Source organism: Vipera berus (assembly GCF_964194415.1).
Source record: "Vipera berus genome assembly, chromosome: Z".
NCBI classification, from domain to species: Eukaryota; Metazoa; Chordata; class Lepidosauria; order Squamata; family Viperidae; genus Vipera; species Vipera berus.
The window spans coordinates 111,608,917-111,627,894 of record NC_138205.1 but is presented as its reverse complement, the minus strand read 5'-3'; the positions used below and the strand labels follow the sequence as shown (position 1 = coordinate 111,627,894).

General features: G+C 46.3%; 1 protein-coding gene across 1 annotated transcript in view; it reads right to left on the bottom strand.

Moving 5' to 3' along the window:
- The window catches only part of GAD2 (glutamate decarboxylase 2), a gene marked incomplete at both ends in the record, with an annotated part of 54,247 nt that extends 35,837 nt beyond the window's left edge, over positions 1 to 18,410 (bottom strand). Inside the window, 4 exons of the mRNA XM_081343604.1 lie at positions 15,548 to 15,781; positions 17,094 to 17,246; positions 17,487 to 17,546; positions 18,335 to 18,410. Of these exons, the coding sequence (XP_081199730.1) occupies positions 15,548 to 15,781; positions 17,094 to 17,246; positions 17,487 to 17,546; positions 18,335 to 18,410 (523 nt within the window). The remainder of the gene's footprint in view (positions 1 to 15,547; positions 15,782 to 17,093; positions 17,247 to 17,486; positions 17,547 to 18,334) is intronic.
- Positions 18,411 to 18,978: the final 568 nt, after the last annotated feature.

Genomic DNA, 18,978 nt, shown 5'->3' with positions numbered 1-18,978 from the left:
TGATGCCGGCAGCAGGTGCTCCGTAAGGTACTCCGGACCCATGCCATGTAGGGCCTTAAACACCATTACCAGTACCTTGAATCTCACCCGGAAGACAACTGCCAACCAATGCAGCTCACGGAGCAGAGGTGTAACATGGGAGTATCGGGAGACTCCCAACACAACTCTCACGGCTGCATTCTGTACCAGTTGGAGCCTCCGAGTGGTCCTCAAGGGCAGCCCCATGTAGAGAGCGTTGCAGTAGTCCAGACGAGAGGTCACGAGCGCATGAGTGACCGTACATAAGGCATCCCGGTCTAGATAGGGCCGCAACTGGCGCACCAGGTGAACCTGGGCGAAGGCCCCCCTAGTCACAGCTACTATATGGTCTTCCAGAGTGAGCCGTGAATCTAGGAGGACTCCCAAGTTGCGAGCCCTATCTACGGGGGGTAATAGTTCACCCCCCATAGAAAGAGATGGAATGTTCTGAATATCCCGGGATGCCGGTATGTACAGCCACTCAGTCTTGTCGGGGTTGAGTTGAAGTCTGTTCCTCCCCATCCAGACCTGAACTGCCTCCAGGCAACGGGACATCACGTCGAGGGCATCACTGGGGTGGTTTGGGGTCGAAATAAAAAGCTGGGTATCATCAGCATACTGATGATACCCAACTCCAAAACCACGAATGATCTCACCCAGCGGTTTCATATAGATGTTGAACAGGAGAGGCGAGAGGACCGACCCCTGAGGAACTCCACAAACAAGAGACCTCGAGGTCGACCTCTGCCCCCCTGCCAATACCGACTGTGAACGTCCCAGGAGATAGGAGGAGAACCACTGCAAAACCGTGCCTCCCACTCCCAATCCCCTGAGACGCCGCAGCAGGATACCATGGTCGATGGTATCGAACGCCGCTGAGAGGTCTAATAGGACTAGGACAGAAGAATGTCCCCTGTCCCGAACCCTCCAGAGATCATTCACCAGAGCGACCAATGCCGTCTCCGTGCTGTACCCGGGCCTGAAACCCGATTGGTACGGGTCTAGATAATCCGCTTCATCCTGGACCAGAGGGAGCTGATGCGCCACCACACTCTCAACAACCTTCGCAAGAAAGCGAAGGTTGGAGACTGGACGAAAGTTATTCAACACAGCTGGGTCCAAGGCAGGCTTCTTGAGGAGAGGTCTCACCACCGCCTCTTTCAAGGCGGCGGGGAAACTACCCTCACTCAAAGAGGCAGATATAACCGCCTGGAACCAGCCTCGTGTCCCCTCCCTGGCCGCATAAACCAGCCAGGAAGGGCACGGGTCCAATAAACATGTGGTGGAGCTCAGCCTCCCCATAATCCTGTCCACTTCCTCCAGAGTCACAGAATCAAATTCCTCCCAGGTAATATCGACAAGACCACCCATGTCCTGATCGTCAGACTCTGCCCAGTCAGAGTCCAGACCGGTGCGAATCCGAGCGATTTTGTCCGACAGATGTTGGTTAAACTCCTCAGCACGACCCTGCAAGGGTTCCTCCCTCACCTCCTGATTAAGGAGGGAGCGAGTCACCCTAAACAGGGTGGCTGGGCGATTATCTGCGGACGCGATAAGGGTAGCGAACTGATTAGACCTCGCCGCCCTTATCGCAGCGAGATAAGACCTAATGTAGGTTCTTAGTCGCAATCGGTTGGATTCGGATCGGCTGGACCTCCAACAGCTCTCTAGGCCCCATCTCCGACGCTTCATCTCCCGAAGCTCCGAGGAAAACCATGGAGCTCGATAGGATCTGCACCGGGTCAGGGGCCGCAAGGGTACAACTCGGTCAAGAGCCTCCGTGGCTGCCCTTTCCCAGGCTTCCACTAAGGCATCTGCCGAGCTGTGAGCAGAGGAGGCAGGTGGGGACCCCAGCGCCGCCTGGAATCTCTCAGGGTCCATTAAGCATCTGGGGCGGTACCATCTAGTTGGTTCCACACACCCACGGTGGGGAGTGGCAAAACGGAAGACCAGCCGCAGGAGGTGATGATCGGTCCATGACAGGGGCATAGCAGTTGGGGAGCCCCCACCAAGGTCATCTAACCACCGTCCAGATAAGAAAATCAGGTCAAGGGTGTGGCCTCCCACATGAGTCGGTCCAGAAATTACTTGCGTCAGGTCCATGGCCGTCATGGAAGCCGTGAACTCCCGAGCTAACTCAGATGATCCTCCCAGGATGGTAGATTGAAGTCACCCAGAACTATAAGTTTGGGGAACTCAATCACCAACCCAGAGAGGATATCGAGAAGCTCAGGCAGGGCTGCTGCTGCGTGACTAGGCGAAAGGTACACCAGCAGTAAGCCCAACTGCGCACCAGGGCCACATCTCAAGAAGAGAGACTCACACCCGACTATCTGGGGAACAGTGGTCTCCCGCGGACACAAGGTCTCCCTCATAACAACCGCCACTCCCCCACCCCTACCCTGAGCCCGAGGCCGGTGTAGCACCCGGAAACCTGGTGGGCAAAGATCAACCAGAGGAATACCACCCTCTGGGCCCAACCAAGTCTCCGTGATGCAAGCCCGGTCTGCATGCTCACCCTCGACCAGATCCCGGACAACGGGAGCCTTATTAACAACAGACCTGGCGTTCAAATACACCAACCGGAGCTCAGGTGGCTGCTCATCCTCACTCCCGGGACCTCGGGGCAGAAACAGAGGGTCGGAGCACCTCACCGCTTGTAAACAGCGGAGAGGCCCTCCCGGATATCGATACGGCCCTCTGTTCATACACCTGCTGCCATTCCCTAACGTCATGGGAATAGGTAATCCCACGACCCGCTCTGGAGCTCCAGGGGCAACCGAACCCCACTCCCCCCTCACGCAATCAATCCCGGACCTGGCCTGAACAATGGTTGCTGGACTACCCCCCCCCCCATTGCCGAACAACCATAAGAAATTCCCACCCCCCTCCCTAACCCCACAAAAAATTTAACTAAGAAACTAACCAGGGGCCTCTTATTGAATTTATATCGGAGGCCCCTGCCCCTGCCCGGCCATCTCTCAGGGTCCCAACAATTGGGCCCTTCATCGAAATTATAGTTGGCTAGAGAGGCGGGTCGCACCCAGGAGGGGGAGGCACCCCTGAGGGCGAACAAGTCCGTGCTAGTGTAGCGAAAATGAGGCATAAGGAGCAAATCCAGGAGAAGGCAGTCCCATATTAATTAGATGATTAGGAGGATCTAAGCAGAGGTAAATGGGTGTCCAGACCATCAACCCAGCTTCACTGCCACTCAAGCTGGGTGAACCCCGAGAACAGGTCAACCACCATCCTCTCACGAAGGTCGCGGCTCTGTTCCCAGGGGTGGTCTGGAACACACATGCTGGGTAGGGCATACCCCATAGAGCTCACACCTCTAGGGGCAGCCGATGTAATTTTAAGCCACCCTCACACCATGGCTTATACCCAGGTCCCTCTGAGTCCTTTGGGGATGATATGCAGAAGAATTAGGCAAATGTTCGTACGAGGCAGATGTATAATAGGGCATAGTAGTCCCGTCTATCAATGGTCGGCCACTCAAGACACCATCACAGTTCCTCCGGCGCTCCACCATTCCAGACGCTAGTCCTAGCCGCAACTCCATGGGCCCCCAACCATCCACTAGATGGGGCCTTCCAGAGCGCGGCCGTCCAAGATGTAAGTCAGGTCTTCTGGGCTCCTCCAGTCCGACCAAACTCGGCTGGGTTCCACCGGGCTTCATCGGACTTAACCGGCTGACCCGAGCCCCTTCGAAAACCGCCGAGGTCGCTGAGGACGCCAAGCCATCCGGGACAAACGGGGCAGCCAAGGGACAGGAGCGAATCGAGGGCCAAACCACCGTCGAAACAATTGCTGCCGCCGGAAAAATGCCGCCACAAGCACCGCCGCCGTCATCACTGAAAACGCCGCCGATGGCGGCGAAAACGGCCCAAAAACGGCCCAAAGACGTCGCCGCCGGGGAAACGGGCCAGAAGGCCCAATATACCACCGCCACCGACGCAAGTGGCCCAAAAACGGCCCGAAGATGCCGTTGACGCCGCCAGAAACGGCCGAAAGCGGCCCGGGAACGCCGCTGCCGCCATCGCCACCACCGCCGAAAACGCCCCCGCCAAAAACTGGTCGAAAGCGCCGCTGCTGCCATCGGAGACGGATCGAGACAACCATCCATCAGAAGCAGGCTCGAAACAACCCGAAAAACACCGCCGCTGCCGACACCAATGATCCAGGGGCGGCTCAGGATGATGAAAATGCCGCCACCGAAAGGAACGGCCCGGGAGCGGCTCGGAGGCACCGCCGAGAACGGCGAGAACGGCGAGAGGACGAACCAGGCAACAAGCAGAATGGAAGTCCACAGCCAACAGCCTCGTTGCCCAACCTGTTGCCAACTGCTACCCCCCCAACACAGAGGTACAAATGCACCCCTGAGGGGCTCCTGGGGACGCCTGACTGCTGGAACTTGCAGAGCTCAGCCCAGCACGTCCACCATCTTGGGAATCTGATCGACTAGGCCAGGAAAACTGTCCAAGAAGATGCCACCACATCAAGTCCAGATTTTTTGCTATGGAGAGAGACTCACAATTCCCAACTAATTTATAGGCTCCTGATTACCCACAACTATTTATCTATCTATCTATCTATCTATCTATCTATCTATCTATCTATCTATCTATCTATCTATCTATCTATCTATCTATCTATCTATCACAGCAATGTGATATACTTGCCATCTCATGGCTGTGATTCTTTGTATGTTCTAGATCACAAAAAGATATAGGTGCAAACTAAATATATTATGTTAAGATGGCCACAAGCTGTAGAGCAGTTTATCCCAACATGATGCCATGAAGATGTGATGGAGGTATATCTTCTATAATTTGTTGACTATCTTAGTTAAGGATTCTGAGAACTGCATTCAACTGAATTCATAAACTTCTAGATAAGGCATCAGATTTCCTTTAATGTAATTGGTGATTAGACTGTGGACAATTACAAGTAATAAATTAGTAGTGCTTTGAAGTTTTTGAATTAGATGCTTCCAATTTTCATTGCTCCTTTTCCATCATTTGTCATTTGTAATAGATTTTCAGCGCAACCCAAAGAAAATGTTTACGGTACTGTCTGTATTTATGTATTATTTACAAATAATTCACTTATTTACAAGAGGAAGGAATATAAAAGTATTTAATATACAAATAAGATAATATTTAATTAAAAAATCAATGCAATGGAATTCCAAAAAGTAGTAGAATTACATTTATGAGATTATCCATTTTATGATGATTTCTTTTTGGTGGGTGAAGACTGATGCATTTATCTGTTAAATTTCATTCTGTTATTTTTAACCTATTTCTCTATTCCATCAAGATGGTTTTGAACTTGATTCTGTCTTTTAAAGTTATTAACTGTTCCACCCCATTTTGAGTCATCCGCAAAGTTGGTAAGCGTTCTGTTCATCTCTTCATCAAAATTAGCTGTACTTAATCATCATCATTTGTTGATTTACTCATTAAATTTCTAAACTATTCCACTCCAGGATATCTCTGGGTGGTTTCACAATGAAAAAAAACAGATAAATATGATGTCATATAAAAAACAATTGTCAAGACAGCATAAATCTAAAACATCCTATCACCCAATTTACAATGGTCCAAGCACACACTGGCTGAAAATCAGGTGAGGATTCAGGTTTGTAAGAAGGCAGGTAGAGTGCAGACAATCCATTCCATATTCTATTACCTTATTAACAGAGAAGTCTAAGGGTATTTTATCGAATGCCTTGTGGAAGTCAAGAGATATTATGTCCACAGCATTCCTACAATCTTCTGGGAAGGATACTGATTGAAAAAATGAAATGAGATTGGTCTGACACGATTTCTTGACAAATCCTTGCTGACATCTAATCATCACTGCATTATTTTCAAGATAATTACAGATGAGGCAGTTTATCATTTGCTCTAAAGATAGGCATCTGGCTCTAAAAGGTCTGTAATTCTCTGCATCTTCCTTTCTCTCCTGAAGATAGGAATAATAGCTGTGATGTTCCAGCACTCCATCCTTTTTCTGGTTATGTTTCTGCCAAACCTAAGCTAAAATGTGCTCCTAAAACTAGCTCTCTTGAATTGCTTAGTAAAACAGAAAAAAGGCTCAGTCAAAATATAGGCTAACTCCCCCTTCATTGCTACCTTTTAACAATTTTCTATCTTTATGAAGCAGCTGCTAGATTTTCTTTTCCTTCTGTTTTGAGTACATCTGAAGAAGTTGAATCATTTTGTGGTTTTTAAAATCTTTTTTCAATTTGAATCTGCACTTTCACTATGAATCCTGGCTATCCTGGCTAATCCTGGCTCATATTCTTCCTCAGTGTAGTGCATCTCTGTCCAGCAATAGGTGTCCTATTTTATTTTTAGATGCTCATGAAGCTTTTTCTGCGATTACAGTACATTGTTTTTCCCCCACTGTTTTATTTGCTAGAATTGAATGTGTGCCATTATGAACACGTATAATAATTTCACTTATCTTTGTCATTTAGCTTCCTTCACCATGAAATCCATCTTATTATTATTTTGAGTCATTAACATTGGCTTTTTTTAAATTGGAGGTATCTATTTGAATGCAGTCAGCTTGAATTTCTTTTATTATCAGGAATTTCTGAATATTATGGCCACTTTCCCTCTACATTGCCACTATTTTCTCAACAAAGTCTTCCCTATTAGCTGATTCTCTTGTGCTTGTCACCACCTTTCAAAGAAAAAACTTGGCAGCAAGATAAGTCAAGAGTCACCTGACAGTGAGATGGACGGCATATAAATGTAATAAATAAATGAATAAAATAACCCAGGAATCTTTGCTAGGACCATGCTGGACTCCATTTGCCCTAATGCTTACTATTTCGTGCCTTAATCTTCTTCCAGATTAAATGGTGAGCAATCATGCAGTATATCAGCAATGGAACTGTTTTTATTCCTTCCTCCATTTATTTTAACACAAATATTCTCAACTATACTATCAATTTCATTTCCTTATATTTCAGTACAGCTGTAGATAGTTTTAACATACAGTATGAGAACAGAAGGGACGTGATGGCTCAGTGGGTTAGGACACTGAGCTTGTCAATCAGATGGTCGGCAGTTTGGAGGGTCGAATGCCGAGTGCCGCGTAACAGACTGAGCACCTGTTACTCATCCCAGCTTCTGCTAACCTAGCAGTTCGAAAGCACGTAAAAATGCAAGTAGAAAAATAGGGACCACTATGGTGGGAAGGTAACAGCGTTCCGTGCACCTTTGGCGTCTAGTCATGCTGGCCACATGACCACGGAGATGTCCTCGGACAAGTGCTGGCTCTTCGGCTTTGAAACGGAGATGAGCACTGGCCCCTAGAGTCGGAAACAACTAGCATGCATGTGCGGGGGAACCTTTACCTTTACCTTTATGAGAACAGAACCTTTATTTCTATTGCTTTCCTTTATTGAGCAAGATGTATCTCAATAATGAGAATTAGTCTGCTAGATTTCATTTATATCTATTAAAACATATTTACCTCTTACAATAATTCACGTTTATCTCCCATATTGGTATAGAAAAATGCAGGCTATGAACTTTATGAAATTGACATAATTTTCATAGACATTCACCTGCAGTAACCACTATCCTTTTTCCAGCCTTCATCCACAGATTGGAAGCATGGATGAAAATATTATTTGTTATAGACTCCTCAATCTACTTGTGTGAACTAATTGTAATTATTTTTGCTGGGTACATTTGACTCTACATTGAAGAGCAAGTCTGATGAATCTTGGAAATTCTTCTCTGACATGCCTAATTTATGCTTCTGGGAGGTAGCAAACTTCACAGACTAGACCTAGCAGGCATACACTTGTTTTATTCCTTGAAATTTTGGCTTTTGTTTGTGCCTACGAATTGTGTTGATTTCTGACAACTGCCCAAACAAATCTCTGCAGGATTTTTTGGCAAGATTTCAGAGGTGGTCACCATTGTCTGCTTTCTGTGACTAAGAGTGAATGATTGGCCCAAGGTCACCCAAGGTTGGAGTAGAACTCATGATCTTCTGGTTTCTAGTCTGATTCCTTAACTCTAAACGAAACTGGCTAGGACATTCCTTGTAGTTAAGAGTCTCCATTACAGTTTTCTTTTTTGTCCTTTTGTAGATACTTGCATCTCTAATGCTATTCACGATTCTTCGTCTTTCCATTGATCCTGTTATTTCTGCAAGATCCTAAAAGCTATTTACGTCCAAAGGGGATTCCTTTTCAAAACTATAGGCCTATAGATTCAATAGATTTCCACCCAGATAACTGTATATAATGAATTGTGGCCTACATGTAGTTCTTTCTCCTCTTTTGTATTTATTTTCTGTATTTATTCCCATCCTATTGGGTCAACAACATCTGTGGATTGATTCATTGAGTGCAATATAGCAATTTAGACTCCTAAATGTTGGCTTTGATGCCATAACACTTTAGACTATAAATACACCACATTTTAGTCAGACAGGTCATCAAAATCTAAAGTTATGATTGGTTTGTAGCCACTGTATCCTGTGAACCAAGAAACCAGGGTCCAATTAACAATGTCTGAATATAGGCACTATTTTTCTCTGAAGGAAATGTTAATTGCTGGATTCCAAGGAGCAACAGCAAAAAATGCATAATGTCTCTATTATTTCACAAATACCATTTTAAATTTAGCACATTTCTCAGCATCTCCAGTCTAGCCTGTAAGAAGAGCTGATTGCCATGCATGGCAGAGGGGATGGGAGGGTGCTATCATTCTAATGTCTCCTTCAAGTTGAGTTTTCTTAGGTGGAATATGGTCCTGGATGGTGATTGTCTTTTGTGGGGAGATTTTAATGACTTCTTAGCCCAGACTACAGGCCTGGGCTTTCCTGCTAGTTGCCTATCCAAATATTAACTAGGACTGATCCTGCTTTGCTCTTCAGAATTAGCCAAGGTGAACTAAATATTATATGTTAGGTACAGCTAAATTCTCTTGATTTAGACACAGCAAGTCCAGGGGGACAACCTATACCAGTGATGGTGAACCTTTTAGAGACCAAGTGCCCAAACTCCAACCCAAAACCCACTTATGTATCGTCGGGTGCCGGGTGGGCGTGGTCCATTGGGTGTGTGTGTCCAATTGGGTGGATGTGGCCCATTGGATGGGCATGGCCATGGTGGTAACGGCAGACTGGTTGGGACTAAAAAGTTCAATCAATCAATTCCAACTTTGCAAGATCTTTTTTTCCCATGAGAAGTTGAAATTTATTGATTGATTGAACCTTTTTTTTGCACACGGTGGCAGAGGCCTAAAGCGAAAAGGTTTTATAAAACCCAGCTGAAGGCCTAGGACTGGGGCGATGGCACACGTGCCCACAGAGAGAGCTCTGCATACCACCTATGGCACATATGCCATAGGTTTGCAACCACGGACCTATATCAATCTTTCCCAATCAGATGCTCCAAATGGTTATAGTGAGAATACCCAGCTTTGAATGAAACATGAAAATATTAGGTGTGTAGTCCAACACCTTGGACAAGACTAGAATGACACAGTTCTGCACTGTAATTCTTTTTCCTGGGAGTTTTCTCTCTTACATGTTCACTTCTGCTCAAAAAACAGGTAATTTCCTCCCCAGTAAACAAGCAGATAAAGACATCCACAACCCCAACTCTCTTCTGCTTCTATAAAAGTATCTCAAGTTGAGATATATTTACAACCACGACAATATTTCTCTGAAGCAGTAAAGTTTGAGGCAGCAAATTCTATTAGCATCCACCTTCTCTAAAGGATGGCTGAAAGCCAGGCGTATGTTGTTCACAGTTCTTTGCAAAATGCTGTATTTTTATGCACCATCACCTCTCTTCCATTGACCATGGAAGACAAGCATTCCCACGTTCATTGCCACGTGACCGTCACTGGGTGACACTCCAGCATATGGAACGCAAACATGCTAAACCACGGTGTTTAACCGCGGCTCGCTTGATGAAGCACAATTGGTTGTGTAAGTATTCGCGAGTTAACTGAACCTAGAATAAAGCATACTTGGTCTTTAGTCTAATTGGTAAGAAACACCCCGAGCAGAAAATCCGAACATTATTTCCCCCCCCCCCAAATCTTCTTTCCCTAATTTCCAGGCTTTCTCTCCTCCGTTCTCCTCACGTTTCCTTTCTCCAGCAAAATCCAAATTCAGCGCCTTACGATTTTCTTCTCCCGCCGCACCAGGTTTTTTTTTGGAAGCTCCGCGCAACGAGGTTGGAGGCAACAGAGGAGCGGGAAGGGCTGGCTGGCGGTGTGTGAGCTTCCCTGTTGCGGGAGATGCAGCCACCAAGAACGGCCTCGTAATTGGCTATTAAAAATATCGAGATTTTTGCATTCCAGTTCAGGTAGCCCCAGGCCCCCTTCCGTGATCGGGGCGACGCAAAGCCAGCTATCCGAAGCCAGATGTTGTGGGATGTTAGCTAGAAGCTGCTTTGCGGGTGACGCGAAGCGGTTTGCACGACTGAACGAGCCAATAAAACCAATCAAATACAATCAAAATGCTCAATGACTGGCTTCGCACGACACTCTGGCTGGGGCCTGAGTCGTACGACTTGTTGCGTCAAACCAAGGAAGCCACACTAAGGCCGAAATGAAGGTGGCTTCTGGCAACACGCGAAAACAGCGCACTTTGTAATGGTTAGACAAAGAAAAACAGGATCGAACTTGGTTTGTTCATGGATGCAACCACTAGACAAGAATCCCTTGAAAGGCAACGGAAGCCACTCCCCCCGCCCCCAGGAAAACGGCACGGAGATCTCCTGCAGTCACTAGAAATGAGCTCAGTTCCAGGGAGTTTTTATATTAAAATAAAGCCAAAACAATTAGCAATGGCTAAGAGAAGGTTGTCAAGCGACTCCACGAACTTCATTAAGACAAAGAAGAGAGGAGAAAAAAAGCGGGGCAACTCCCGGATGGATGCCCCGTTGAGTCTTATTGGTTATTAACTTAAACTAGATTAGTTTTGCTCAACTTTGCACCTTCCACCAGTGTTGTGCTTTAACTCCCCAAATTCCTTGCCATTGTGATCATAGGAGTGGTAGTCAAGTCCAATACAGCTGCAGGACACTGGGCTGAGCAAAGCTGAACTAAACAAATTCTCACAGAAGCATCTGAGCATGTTTGCATATTTGTTGCATTCAGTTTTTATATCAATAAAGCATAAGGAGATTATTTTTTTTAGAAATCTCAGCTCCAAATTCTCTTTTTCTTTTTAATGGAAATCCTTGCACTTGTGATTTCCAGGAATACAAAAAAAAACCCCAACTCTTTTTAAATCCAGGTTATTTGCAGATACAGTTCCCCTCCCCAGGAAAACAAATGGCAAGAGATCCAAAGATCACTGACTATTCTGAACCATATTTTAGAATCAGGCACTACAGAAACCCCACAGTTTATTTAAGGGTTAGTGTGTGAGAAACATCTAAAATATTGGATTAATTGCATAACCATGGTTCATTTAAACCACAGGTAAACATATACTGCAGTAATGCAGTCTCACATGTCTAATCACAATTTGTTGACTAAGTCATGTTCTAACCCTAATCCTGTCTCATTACGTGGCAGAATAGAACTTGGCAACTAGGTTACACTTGTGTATTTTTCTATGTCTCAGACAGTATTAGATATGGTTTTCTTTTTAAGTCTGTATTCTAGCCAAGTGAATTGGGAAACTGCTTGGGTTTCAAAAGATTTAACAGAATAACTGAGTTTGAAGGGACCTTGGAGGTCTTCTAGTCCAACATCCTGCTCAAACAGGAAAACTATACCATTTCAGACAAATAGTCCAATCTCTTTTTAAAAACCTCCAGTCTGAAGCATGTTTAAATAACAATATGCTTTTCATTCCATCTCCCTTAGCTTAGTTCAGCCTTTGCCAGCCTGCTGCCCTCCGTTTGTCTTGAATTTCAGTTTCCGGTACATCAGCTGATTATTCTGCAATTTAGTAGATCTGGAAGGTTGAAGAAAATTTAGCTGATTTCTGATCTAATTTATACCAGTTTGGGCACTGCACTCTCCCGGAGTTCTCAACAATTGTCTGGAAGATTTTTGCAACTGAAGTACATCCCTGGGGAATATTCAGGGGGAAAAACTGTGATACCCACCATCAGCAAGCAGATCATCTGGGACACTACACATCCTCTTCACAACCTGTTTTCCTTGTTACCTCTGGGAGGAGGCTTCATGGTATCCGAAGCAGAACATCCAGATTCAGTCACAGTTTTGTTCCATACAGTATTAACCTTGTGAACTTTCAGACTTCCTCCTTCCATTATGTATTCAAGGTGGACAGTGATTAATATTTATATGTTACATGTGTAAGGGTGTAGGTCTATACATATGTTGCATATAGTATGTTTTAAATGTGTGTTATGTATGGGTACATTTTGTGAGCAAGCAACTAAATTTCATTTTTAATGTGTGCTTTTAATCTAATCATCTAATCTAATCTAATCTAATCTAATCTAATCTAATCTAATCTAATCTAATCTAATCTAATCTAATCTAATCTAATCTAATCTAATCTAATCTTATGTTACAGTAAACTGTGGGGTGTCTTCCGACTGGATCAGTAACCAACTGATCATTTATGAATTGCCTCATATTTATCTAGTTGCATTTCCTTATGTGGGACTGAGTATGTTAGATAAAATAATACATTATGTTTCCCTACTAAGGAAGGGATGCATAATATGTTCCTCCTCCTCTGCTGAAAGTTAGATATGTGTGTGTGAAATGCATTAGCTGTATTATTCACATAAGAAATGAACAGCAGTTGCAACTCTTGAAAAAAATATCTGATTTATGGATCTTTTAATGCAGACAAACATGTGTAAATTTATATGTGTTTGTGTTTGGAGATCTTTGCATGCATGGACATGCACACATCTCTCAGTGAAATATCTGTATGAATGAGTGAGACTTGGAGACTTGGGTAAACATCCTTTTCCTTTCTTGATACCACTCCAGCTCTTTCCTTTTGGTCAGATCTTGCAAAACCCTTCGTGCAGGGTGGAAGGAAGATCTAACTTCACGTGGCCTTCCTGACCCTAATACCCTTCTGTGGACTCTTCTGTAAGCTTAAACATTATTCATGGGTTCCCATTCTGATTCAGACAACTATCCTGCCTTTGATTGGGTTTAGCTACTTTGAATGGGCTTCCCAGCCAGCATTTTGAAAGTATTCTTGGAAAAGAAGGATATTCCATCGGATTGGACAAACACATGGATGCTGATGGACTCAAAATCATGGAAATGGTGCAATTCTTGACATGAACTGCAGAATGTCCAGCTGCAGGAAATCTGTTCTGGCCCACATATGGCACAATAAAACTGCTGTTTATCTCAGCCTTCTCCCAGGGGAGAACTGAAGCTGGACATGAAAGTTCTGGGGTCCACCACATCTGGAGGATATCAGGAGGTAGAAAGGGAAAACCCTGTTTAAACTATGTACTCTTTCTCATTCAGTTAAAATGCCTGACTGAAAGGTGGACAAATCCCGGATCTACAAACTGAAAAGAACTGACTTCGACTGATTCTTCCGGATGGGAGGCTGGAGATGGACAGAATTCTCTCCTTTCAGATTTTCTTACCATGGTGTAACAAATCATACCGAGATTGCTGGGTTTTCTTGCAATAGCAACCTTGGAATACGACCACGTGAATTCCAGGGCAGGCTTCTCCCAAATGCGAGTAGCTCTTTTAGGGCGCCAAATTTCTTAATCTGCCATTAAATTAAGCTTGATTTTTTTTTACAGGCCTCCTTGGGTTTAAATCCGGAGAAAGCCGCAGGCATGATTTCCAAGAGAGCGCAGAAGGACGGGGCTGTAAAAAGCTGTCCCCATCCCCGACCCTTTTTAAGGGAAAGCACGTTTTCGAGAGCTACCTGCAGGAAGAATTAGGAAGAGGTTGTGTCCCCAAATCGGAGTGTTTGAAAATTAAAACAGACTCGTTTAAAATCAGGGGTGGGTGGATGAATCCTAAATCAGTGCGTCGACCCAGTTACACAACCAATCATGGTTCCCACATTCTGATCTGGCAGGGATATTCTTAAAAATAATCGATGTCACCCGTACACTCGGGAGGCAAGAAGAGAAAGAAAACCTTGCTAGCAACGAAATTCAAGACAGGGCAGCTTCAACAAAAGAGAAAGCGGGTGCGACATCAAGATCCAGCCAAATGCCTAACTCTGGCATCCCTCTTTCTCAATCTTCTCCCCCAAATTTGTGAATGGAGGCAGAAGAACCGTGCACGGTAGCAAATAAAGAGAGTCTGCGCTGCTCTGAGGTTTGGCTTCGGAGAGACCTCCCTCCTTCCATTGGCATCTCGAGAACCGGGCCATCAGCCGCGAAGGTCGGGCGAGAGCCGCCCCGCCTCGCATTGGCTTATTCCCAAGAAGGCGTTCAGCCACTTTCATCTCTGCCAAGGAAGAGAGCCAAGTATCCCGTGAAAGCAGAAGAAGAAGAAGAAGAAGAAGAAGAAGAAGAAGAAGAAGAAGAAGAGGGAGAAGGAAGCGAGAAGAACTGTAACCTCTAGAAATATTAATGTGTGGACGAGGCTTCCTTCACCCGTTGGGTGCCTCCGAGATAAATACAACCCTTATCACTCAGCCACACAGCCGTAGGAAGTTAGTGTGGGTTGATGATGCTGGCTGGGGTTGGTGGAACGTATTGGGGGAATGAGTTCGCCCACAGAGTGCTGTCGAGTGCTAACCGCCGTTTGCTATGGGGCATTGCGGTAAAATAATAACAATAGAATATTGTATTACCGGGCACAATCGAGGAACTCTCCTATTCCACTGATATTTCGTTTTCTTGCCCTGTTGCTTTGCTCGCGGTTTTCTTTATTCTTCCTCTTCGCCCGCGACCATCTCTTTGTTCCCACCCACCTTCCACCCTAAAAGCGATTGTCTGACGAGTGATTTATAGCGTTTTCGAGGGTCACCCAGCCATCGCTGTGGCGCTATAATGTCTGTCTTATTGATATATTGGCACAGTAATGGTCAGATGACACTATAAGAGGCTATAAATCTTTAGTGTGGCATGGCCTATACCGTTTAGGTCCAGCCAGTTCCGTTTGGGTCGGATTTATCCAGCCAGAAAATTCCTTTAAAAAGCGAAAGAAACTGAAACTGAAATATGAACTGTAGGCATTGTGCCGGAGGAGACAGAAATGGGGGGCGGGGGGGGCGGTGTTTACTTTCCAAATGATGCACTTTTTGAAGGGTGTGTGTGTGAGAGGAAGATTCTGTCCCCGGAATCAAACCTGCTCCCTCCTCTCCTCACAAACAAGGCAAGCAATTGTTGTCTTTCAAGGGTCCGGCCTCCCACTGATGGTCACTGTCCCGAGTCCTATCCACTAGCCGCGGCGGGATCGAATTAACGCCGCTCCCCTTCTTCCTTCGCCCAGCCCAGAAATTGCAGCTCTTTCCCTTAAAGGCCCAGCACGAAAAGGCTGCAGTGGCCAAGATGATCAATAGCAAAAACCTGCCCTGGTCGCGGTCAGCCAAGTCTGCCTACCTGTTTTGATGGCGTATTTCAGCGCCGTCCTGCAGTTCAACAGAATTTCCTCCAAGGTTTGGGGCTGATCCGCCAATTCCCAGTTATATGCCTGAAGCAGCTCGTTTGGGTAGTGGAAATCAATCACTTTAGTGGATCGGTCAAAATTCTTCACCAGGTACTGGAGCAAAATATCCATCACATCTTGTAGGAAAGCCAAGGTGATCGCTTCCCCGTCCGAAGCAGGTAGAAGATCTGCAGAGAAGGAAAAGACAGGATGCGACCCTTTCAGATTTAAGCTTACAATAGAAATAGTCGGCAGACTCTTGTAAAATCATTCCTTTACCCTGTAATAATTTGCAGGTCCTTAATATATGTAAATGCTTTGTTTGTACAGTTCAAATCACTGGAATGGGAGAGACACAGAAACATGAAATATATTGTCAGGTCACTGTCAACCTAGTGTCACTGTCATTGTCAACACAGAAATCTATATTTAAGAATTAATATTTTAAATATTTGATATTTTTTTAAAAAAATATCGAAGAGTTCTCTTTCAAAAATTAGACACATATTACCAATACCATTATTCCCCCACCTTTTTTTTAGGTTTATAAATATTAACATCGGTTTGGTCGCTGTTCTCCTCCAAATGGTGCTGAATCAACCGTCAATTTGACAACAGTTCTCAGACAGAGAACAACATTACTGGATGCGGAGCCACTGACATTATTCGGACCAGTTCTATGCGATGTCAAAGTAGGCCATTTATTTATTATATATATTTTGTCATCCAGCAATATACGGTAGTTTGTTTTCAAATGGATTTATTGAGCCAGAATGATTCATGTCCCATAAATATTCTTCTTGGCAAGCTCTTCCAAATTTAACAGTCGGATTCAAAATTTCTACATTTCTCATGTCTCTCCCCCCTCGTGCACACACACACGCATTGTTCCCCGGCCTACTCTGAGTATTCCTTGGGCCTAAAGAGATGTGGTGGGGTTTGAAATTAAACAATTTAGGAGTAGCCCATGAAACGAAAACTGTTTACTGTAGAAATAGTTGCACCTAAATGAAGAAAAAGTAATTTATTTGCGTTGGAATCAACAGGAGCTTTTTTGGCAGTGTTTCCGGAGTTAATATAAAGCGAATCTAGTCCTTGCTTAAGCAGATTTCAACTGGTTTTTCAACGTTGGAGATATAGAAAAAAATGTATACAAAAATGGAGGATGGAGGGGAAGAGAAGGTCTGGAATCTCTGTGAAATCGAAAAACAGAATTTTTCTGGTGGCTGAATGAGAAGACAGGAGCGTTCTGGCGGAGCTAGCATCTGATCTCCGTTCCTTTTCCAAGAAGGGGTGGCGCATGCCTCACCTGGGGGGGGAATGAGTGACAGAATGCCCTTTCGTGTGGAACTACCCGACTTCTTCTACTCCCCCCTAAAGAAGAGTAGAAACCCCAAAGGCGGGAGGGCTTCCAAAACGTCTGACTAACCACCCACCTTTACAGCTCCCTGCCCCCCTCCCCGCCACCATCAAGTCCTGGGCCGGCTAGAGGCCAGTTACCTGAGGCGTGCAGGAAAGCATAGTTGAGCTCTCCTTTCTGGCAAGTGCAGGGCTTTTTGCTGCAGGTACAAGCCCCTTTTCTGGCGGCCAAACCAGGGTCTGTCTTCGTCGCTCCCGTTTCCGTGGTCTTGTCGCCATCTCCGTAGAGCAGCGCTAACAAAGACACAAAGGGCGAAGCGTCAATGGCACAGCGGGGACTGGAGCGAAATGCGCCCCCCCATTCCAATGTCTCTCCCTGCCCCCACGCCTCGAAGGATCGCCAGTTTCCAGATTTCTGGGGAAAGCGTCCTTGGGACTTGGAGGAGATTATTTTTATTGCCGAAATTATTATTATTATTTTTTAAAATTGGTTTCTTTCGGTGATATGGGGTCCCTCTTGGCGTGGATGCTTACCGCAGAGTTTGGTTGAAATGCCTCCGGTAAACTTCTGGGCAGCCTGGCACCAGGCTTTGGCTAAGGGCAGAGGAGAACAAGAATTGGCATTAGATGCATGGGTGGATTTCAGCGGATAGACCTTATTACATAATAGATCACTATTTCTTTCTGTCGACGTTATGAGTTGAGAAGTGAGGGTCCATCGGCTGCAACCAGAGGCTTTTGCGTCCTGAGCAGTGCTTTAGGATAGAGATGCGCGAATTGCTTTCCTCCTTCTCTTTCTGAGAAAGATTTTAAGCTCAAGAAAGCAAGCCTCAACTGCTCTCTTTTCGCGGATTGACCTTAGATCCGAGGGGGTAACATCTATAACTTTCCAAGAGGGCCTTTTGCAATTGGTCACAGCTTCCATCATCCCCAGCCTTGCTCATGCTTCTCTGGAGATCTCATCGGCTCAAGAAAAGCAGTATTGCGGCGCATCCAGGATTGCCAACTTCCCCACCTGCACCCACCCAGCCCGCCCTTCTTTCCATTTCACTTTTGGTCGTTGGTGAGCTTTGGCGCGTCTCCTCGCCGCCGCCCGAAAGCCCTGAGTTCGCCCTCGTTTCGACGCCCGGGCTGCCTTCCTTCGCCGGGGCAAGGTCTCCCTGGCCAGCAGGTAAATGGCCCTCCAGACTGAAGTGGGACCGACTGGGTTTTCATGGTCTGAAGCTCTCCTTTCAGGGCGAGAAGGGACGAGGTCGGATGGGGAGATGCCAAAAGTCCTGGAAGACTTAGGCGTAGAGCAACTTCGCTCAGGCAGGTGGCTTCGGGTTGCTCTTCCGGCGGGCTGACTGTGTGCCAGAAAAAGGCGGGTCAGAGATTCTTACCTGTCCCTGGGTTGTCCGGATCGCCAGATTCCTGCTCAGCCCCGAAGGACCAAAAGCCAGCTCCCGGAGTTGCCATCTGAGGAGCCGCTGAGAAGCTGCCGAAGTGCAGCCGGAGCGCCTGGGCTGTGTGTGAGGGAGACAGAGATGCCGTCGCGAAAGGCGGGACGAGGCGGGGGGTGCGTGAGGGAGGGGGGAGGGGAGGAAGGGCGCAGGAGAAACCGGGGCGAGTGCGTACGGGGGAGGGTTGCAATGAGGACGCGGGCCTGACTGAACGCGACGCGGACGGCAGAGAGGCTCTGCGCGTGATTTCCTCTCTCACTGAAGACCTGGACGCGCCACTTGGGCAGACATCCGTGCTTTCCGCGCTACTGACCCGCCGCCTTCAGAAGCAGCGTCTGAGAGGAGGCGCGGCGGCGGCGGGAGCGTTGCCTTGAAACGGCAGTTAGCGAATGGCCACCTGCTGCTGTGATCCGGGCAGACAACGCGATCAGCCCACTCCAACTGGGGCCGCCTCAGGCTGCAGCAAAAACCAGAAGGACGCCAAAACTGGAGAGGCTCTTCAGGCGTTTGAGAGCAGGGTAAAGAGCCAGGCAAGAAGGCAAAATTGGTAGTTTGCTCCGGTGGCCGTGTTGAAAGAGGAGGAG